The sequence below is a fragment of the Bubalus bubalis genome, chromosome 15 (genome assembly GCF_019923935.1).
Source record: "Bubalus bubalis isolate 160015118507 breed Murrah chromosome 15, NDDB_SH_1, whole genome shotgun sequence".
Classification (NCBI taxonomy): domain Eukaryota; kingdom Metazoa; phylum Chordata; class Mammalia; order Artiodactyla; family Bovidae; genus Bubalus; species Bubalus bubalis.
The window spans coordinates 70,843,083-70,850,459 of record NC_059171.1 but is presented as its reverse complement, the minus strand read 5'-3'; the positions used below and the strand labels follow the sequence as shown (position 1 = coordinate 70,850,459).

The 7,377-nt window shown below is 41.0% G+C and overlaps 1 protein-coding gene across 1 annotated transcript; it reads right to left on the bottom strand.

Moving 5' to 3' along the window:
- Positions 1-642: 642 nt before the first annotated feature.
- On the bottom strand, positions 643-5,726 carry LOC102414771 (60S ribosomal protein L22-like 1). The gene is made up of 4 exons (XM_006054181.1): positions 5,612-5,726; positions 5,299-5,474; positions 4,180-4,418; positions 643-772 (listed from the first exon to the last, which is right to left on the bottom strand). The coding sequence occupies exons 1-4, from the start codon at positions 5,724-5,726 to the stop codon at positions 643-645; spliced, it is 660 nt and encodes a 219-aa protein (XP_006054243.1).
- Positions 5,727-7,377: the final 1,651 nt, after the last annotated feature.

Genomic DNA, 7,377 nt, shown 5'->3' with positions numbered 1-7,377 from the left:
AAAGACATTTGTAAAATCAGTACATTACAGAAATCCTGAAAGAAATTCCACTAGCTTATTTACAAAACTGAAGTTGGATGTAGAAAACTTATGGTTACCAGGGGATACAGGAGAGAGGAATACATTGGGAGATTGATACTGACATATACATATTACTATACATAAAACAGTAGGAAACGGCAACCCACTCCAGTATTCTTGCCTGGAGAATCCTATGGACAGAGAAGCCTGGCGGGCTATAGTCCACTGTCTTGCAAAGTGTGAGACACGACTGAAATGACTTAGCATACATAAAACAGATAAGTAAAAAACTGCTGTGTAGCACAGAGAACCCTACTCAATACTCTGTAATGGTCTGTATGACAAAAAGTGGATATATGTATAAACTCATTCACTTCACTGTACACCTGAAACTAACACAACATTGTATGTCAGCTACACCAATAAAAATTTAAAAAAGTATTAAAGGAAAGCCAGCACCATATAAACAACATACACTTAAATAAAAGAGATGAAGGCTTAACATACAGAGTAATGTTTTTTATTCACTGATAAGCTAAAGGTCCATTTCAAGATGTTTCTTTCCTTTGTATGATTGATTTGTTTTATTAGCAAGCAAAGCCCTATAAAGGATGGCTTCATCTAGTCCTCAGACTCAGATTCACCTTCATCTTGACTAATCTGGAAGTAACAAAGCCCGTAGGTCTCCTTGTCAAATGCAACCACATGAAGCCAATCAAGAAGATTGTTCTTTTTAAGGTAACTCTTGGTTCAGTTCAGTTCAGTCCAGTCACTCAGTCATGTCCGACTCTTTGCGACCCCATGAATCGCAGCACACCAGGCCTCCCTGTCCATCACCAACTCCCGGAGTTCATTCAAACTCACATCCATCACGTTGGTGATGCCATCCAGCCATCTCATCCTCTGTCATCCCCTTCTCCTCCTGCCCCCAATCCCTCTCAGCATCAGAGTCTTTTCCAGTGAGTCAACTCTTCGCATGAGGTAGCCAAAGTACTGGAGTTTCAGCCTCAGCATCCATGCTTCCAAAGAACACCCAGGACTGATCTCCTTTAGAATGGACTGGCTGGATCTCTTTGCAGTCCAAAGGACTCTCAAGAGTCTTCTCCAACACCACAGTTCAAAAGCATCAATTCTTTGGTGCTCAGCCTTCTTCACAGTCCAACTCTCACATCCATATATGACTACTGGAAAAACCATAGCCTTGACTAGATGGACCTTTGTTGGCAAAGTAGTATCTCTGCTTTTGAATATGCTATCTAGGTTTGTCATAACTTTCCTTCCAAGGAGTAAGCGTCTTTTAATTTCATGGCTGCAGTCACCATCTGCAGTGATTTTGGAGCCCCAAAACATAAAGTCTGACACTGTTTCCACTGTTTCCCCATCTATTTCCCATGAAATGATGGGACCAGATGCCATGATCTGAGTTTTCTGAATGTTGAGCTTTAAGCCAACTTTTTCACTCTTCTCTTTCACTCTCATCAAGAGGCTTTTTAGTTCCTCTTCACTTTCTGCCATAAGGGTGGTGTCATCTGCATATCTGAGGTTATTGATATTTCTCCTGGCAATCTTGACTCCAGCTTGTGGTTCCTCCAGCCCAGCATTTCTCATGATGTACTCTGCATATAAGTTAAACAAGCAGGGTGACAATATACAGCCTTGACGTACTCTTTTCCTATTTGGAACCAGTCTGTTGTTCCATGTCCAGTTCTAACTGCTGTTTCCTGACCTGCATATAGGTTTCTCAAGAGGCAGGTCAGGTGGTCTGGTACTCCCATCTCTTTCAGAATTTTCCACAGTTTATTGTGATCCACACAGTCAAAGGCTTTGGCATAGTCAGTAAAGCAGAAATAGATGTTTTTCTGGAACTCTCTTGCTTTTTCCATGATCCAGTGGATGTTGGCAATTTGATGTCTGGTTCCTCTGCCTTTTCTAAAACCAGCTTGAATATCTGGAAGTTCACGGTTCACATATTGCTGAAGCCTGGCTTGCAGAATTTTGAGCATTACTTTACTAGTGTGTGAGATGAGTGCAATTGTGCGGTAGTTTGAGCATTCTTTGGCATTGCCTTTCTTTGGATTGGAATGAAAACTGACCTTTTCCAGTCCTGTGGCCACTGCTGAGTTTCCCAAATTTTCTGGTATATTGAGTGCAGCACTTTCACAGCATCATCTTTCAGGATTTGAAATAGCTCAACTGGAATTCTATCACCTCCACTAGCTTTGTTCGTAGTGATGCTTTCTAAGGCCCACTTGGTTTCACATTCCAGGATGTCTGGCTCTAGGTAAGTGATCACACCATCGTGATTATCTGGGTCGTGAAGATCTTTTTTGTATAGTTCTTCTGTGTTTTCTTGCCACCTCTTCTTAATATCTTCTGCTTCTGTTAGTTCCATACCATTTCTTTCCTTTATCGAGCCCATCTTTGCATGAAGTGTTCCCTTGGTATCTCTAATTTTCTTGAAGAGATCTCTAGTCTTTCCCATTCTGTTGTTTTCCTCTATTTCTTTGCATTGATTGCTGAAGAAGGCTTTCTTATCTCTTCTTGCTCTTCTTTGGAACTCTGCATTCAGATGCTTGTATCTTTCCTTTTCTCCTTTGCTTTTCACTTCTCTTCTTTTCACAGCTATTTGTAAGGCCTCCCCAGACAGCCATTTTGCTTTTTTGCATTTCTTTTCCATGGGCATGGTCTTGGTCCCTGTCTCCTGTACAATGTCACGAACCTCAGTCCATAGTTCATCAGGCACTCTATCTATCAGATCTAGGCCCTTAAATCTATTTCTCACTTCCACTGTATAATCATAAGGGATTTGATTTAGGTCATACCTGAATGGTCTAGTGGTTTTCCCTACTTTAATTTCAGTCTGAATTTGGCAATAAGGAGTTCATGATCTGAGCCACAGTCAACTCCCAGTCTTGTTTTTGCTGACTGTATAGAGCTTCTCCATCTTTTGCTGCAAAGAATATAATCAATCTGATTTCGGTGTTGACCATCTGGCGATGTCCATGTGTAGAGTTTTCTCTTGTGTTGTTGGAAGACGGTGTTTGCTATGACCAGTGCGTTCTCTTGGCAAAATTCTATTAGCTTTTGCCCTGCTTCATCCTGTATTCCAAGGCCAAATTTGCCTGTTACTCCAGGTGTTTCTTGACTTCCTACTTTTGCATTCCAGTCCCCTGTAATTAAAAGGACATTTTTTGGGGGGTGTTAGTTCTAAAAGGTCTTGTAGGTCTTCATAGAACCGTTCAACTTCAGCTTCTTCAGCGTTACTGGTTGGGGCATAGACTTGGATCACTGTGATATTGAATGGTTTGCCTTGGAAATCAATAGAGATCATTCTGTTGTTTTTGAGATTGCATCCAAGTACTGCATTATGGACTCTTTTGTTGACCATGATGGCTACTCCTTTTCTTCTAAGGGATTCCTGCCTGCAGTAGTAGATATAATGGTCATCTGAGTTAAGTTCACCCATTCCAGTCCATTTGAGTTCACTGATTCCTAGAATGTCGACATTCACTCTTGCCATTTCCTGTTTGACCACTTCCAATTTGCCTTGATTCATGGACCTGACATTCCAGGTTCCTATGCAATATTGCTCTTTACAGCATCGGACCTTGCTTCTATCACCAGTCACATCCACAGCTGTGTATTGTTTTTGCTTTGGCTCCATCCCTTCATTCTTTCTGGAGTTATTTCTCCACTGATCTCTATTAGCATATTGGGCACCTACTGACCTGGGGAGTTCCTCTTTCAGTATCCTATCATTTTGCTTTTTCATACTGTTTATGGGGTTCTCAAGGCAAGAATACTGAAGCGGTTTGCCATTCCCTTCTCCAGTGGATCACATTCTGTCAGATCTCTCCACCATGACCCGCCCATCTTGGGTTGCCCCATGGGCATGGCTTAGTTTCATTGCGTTAGACCAGGCTGTGGTCCATGTGATCAGATTGGCTAGTTTTCTGTGAGTATGGTTTCAGTCTGTCTGCCCTCTGATGCCCTCTTGCCACACTTACCATCTTATTTGGGTTTCTCTTACCTTGGACATGGGTTATCTCTTCACGGCTGCTCCAGCAAAGTGCAGCTGCTGTGCCTTACCTTGGAGGAGGGGTATCTCCTCACTGCCACCCCTCCTGGCCTTGAACGTGGAGTAGCTCCTTTCGGCCAAGATACTTCAAATACCATTTCTTAGAAACGACCACGATTTTATTCTTGAGGCTTTTAGTGTGAACGACATTCCCAAGTTTTCCAGTCTTTCCATTCACTTTAAGCTTTTCCTGCAGAAACTGTTCAAAATTTCCAGAATCAAAAATCCTATCTTCTACTGGATGAGTAAGATCCAAATTAAAGTTCCAGGTTGACTTCTTAGGCTTCTTGTCTTTCTTTAGCGCCACCTTGAAGGCTTGCTTGCATGATCAGAGCGCCAATTATATTCTGACTACACCTGTCATTGTTTACTAACTACTTCAAATGATAATATTTGTTCAGTAAATAACTATGTAAAATAAAACCTAATTAGAATATCTCTAATGGAAGATGTTCCCTATCAGTCCCTATTGTACTAGTCACCGTGGAATGATGTTGCTATTATTTTTATAAGAAGGCAGACACAAATGAGCACTTCTTTAATGAGATCATTTGCTTTCTAGAGTGGACTTGATTCTGCTACTTACCTTTAATCTCCCCTATTTAAATTTCACAATATGAGTAATAGGTGTCCTTATTAACACCATGAAGAAATTAGGTTTAATAAAAGGAAATTGTGTCCTACACATTGATCAGTGCTTTCTCAGACTTTTGGATTTCTGAATGCTTCTATGTTCACAACACTTAAAATGTACTTGCATCCGCCTTAAAGGAAAGGAGAGGACTGATTTTGATGGCAGCACACACGGTATTTCAGTTTTTATCGATCACACGTTCTAGAAGTTAGAACAACTTTGATTATCTGAAGGAAGAGTTAAGAAAAAGATATTAAGAAATACATGATGCTGATAGGGAATTCATGTTTTGGTATTTACGATCCACATAAACCTGGTTCTAGAGTCACACCTGATGCTACCAAATAAACCAGCTCCCTCCTCTGTATATCCTTTTCAGTTTCCCATGAATACCTAAAATCCAGCATGTCCCAAACCAAACCCATCACCTTCCACCTCCTCCCCCATCCCACCCCACCCCCAAGCAAACCATCATCTTCTCCGGGTACTCTGCTCATTGATTGGCATTTCTACCCAGCCTATTTCCCAAACCAGATATCTCACTTCATGTTCCCTCTCCTCCTACATCTAACCAAGACTTGAAAAATCTAAAATCAATAATTTGCAAATCTCCATTTTTAACATCCACCTGGCACTGCCTGAATTCAGACCGCCATCCTTTGTCAACTTCACTTGAATTGACACAATGGCGTATTGTCTCCAGTGCTGAGTGGTCCCTTTCAAGCTGTTGTTCTGTAAACTCTAGCAAGGTGATTTTTGGTTTAAGCGAGACTGATAGTGTTGCTTATCTGCTTATCAATCTTCAGGGGTTATTCTTGACTTCGGGAAGAATTCCAAATTTCTTAGGAGGATCTCACTGTGCCAATGGTCTCTGCTACCTTCTTCAACTCCATCCCCCACCCCACCACACTGCTGACATGTTTCAGCCAGGGTGGATGCTGTGTGCTTCTTGCAGAGGACTCCGGCTTCCATCACTCTTGGTAGTCTGCACATGGTACTCGTGCTTCCTGGAAAACTTTGCTTCCCTTTACATCCATTTGAGTGAGTAATTTTTCAGATTTCAGCTTAACAATTGCTTGCCGTTGGAAGCCTTTCCTGATTTCTAGGACTAGGCTTTCCCTTATCTGCTTCCCCTACTGTTCAGTGACCTCTTTGAAGATCTATGGTTCTGTTACTAAAATTACATCCTGCAGTCTGTTATAGAGCCCAGCATACAGTAATCGTTCAATAAATACTTATTGAAGTTATGGCATGTCTACTGGAAAGAGGAAATTGGGGGCATTTGCTGAATTGCTTCAGCAAATTACTTTGTCTCAATTATTCTGATATTTTGAGATGAAGCCTGAGAGAGAGAGAGCGCATGTTCATACATGTCTAACTTGAGTGATTAGTGTTATTACTGTCAATCTTTCCTTATCTGAGTTTGGATGAATAAATAAGGCTTGCTTAGAGGCCAGAGAACTTAGAATAACTTCTGACTTTGAGAAGTCAAACCACTTATATTGGTCTTATATTGCTGTGTGACAAATTGCCACAAAATCAGTGGACTTAACATAATACCCATTAATTAGCTCTTAGTTCTCTAGGTCAGAAGTCCAGCATGAACTGTCTGGGTTCTCTGCCCAGGGTATTACAAGGTAGAAATTAAGATGTCAGCTGGATTGAATTTTCATCTTCATGCTCTAGGAAAAAAATCTCTCTTTCAATCTCGTTCTTGTTGGCAGAATTCAATTCTTAATAATTGTAGAACTCAGGTTCCTGTTTCCTTGATGGCTGTCAGCTCTCAGCTTCTAAAAGCCTTTTGCATTCTTTGCCAGGTAGCCCCTTCCATATTCAAGTCAGTAAAGTGAGAGTGAAAGTCACTCAATTGTGTCCGACTCTTTGTGACCCTATGGACTGTAGCCCACCAGGCTCCTCCCAGTCCATGGGATTTTCCAGGCAAGAATACTGCAGTGGGTTGCCATTTTCCTTCTCTGGGGGTATCTTTCCAACCTAGGGATTGAACCCAGGTCCCCTGCCTTGCAGGCTTGTGATGGTGTGGCCACTTATTTGCATGGTTGAATTGCTGACTTTCTTTTCTACTGTCAGCTGGAGAAAACTCACTGCTTCTAAAGGGCTCATGTGTTTAGGTCAGGCCCACCCTCATACTCTGTCTTTTTTTTTTTTTTTAATTTTATTGCAGTATAGTTGATTTACGACATTGCATTATTTTCTGGTATACAGCAAAGTGAATCAGTTATACATATACATATATCCATTCTTTGTAAGATTCTTTTCCCATGTAGGTCATTACAGTATTGAGTAGAATTTCCTGTGTTCTACAGTAGGCCCTATTAGTTATCTATTTTTTTTTTAATTGGAGGCTAATTACTTTACAATATTGTGGTGGTTTTTGCCATACATTCACATGAATCAGCCATGGTGTAGTAGTATGTCTATGTCAAATCCAGTCTCCCAATTTATTCCTCTCCCACTTTCGCCCTTAGCAACTTATTTTTTCTTTGTCATAAAGTCATTTGGTATGGGATCTTAATTACCTCTGCAAAACCCTTTCACAGCAGTACCTATATTAGTGTTTGAGTGACTAAATAAGAAGTATGAATATGCCAGGGTCCAAAAGTCTCCTGGGGCATTTCAGAATTCC

Coding starts and splice junctions, on each gene's coding strand:
- LOC102414771 (XM_006054181.1), bottom strand. CDS start 5,726: ATGTGCAGACTACCAAGAGTGATGGAAGCCGGAGTCCTCTGCAAGAAG. Junction 5,475..5,611: donor GGGGGATGGAGTTGAAGAAG/GTAGCAGAGACC, acceptor TCACCTTGCTAG/AGTTTACAGAACAACAGCTT. Junction 4,419..5,298: donor TTTTCAAGTCTTGGTTAGAT/GTAGGAGGAGAG, acceptor TGATCATGCAAG/CAAGCCTTCAAGGTGGCGCT.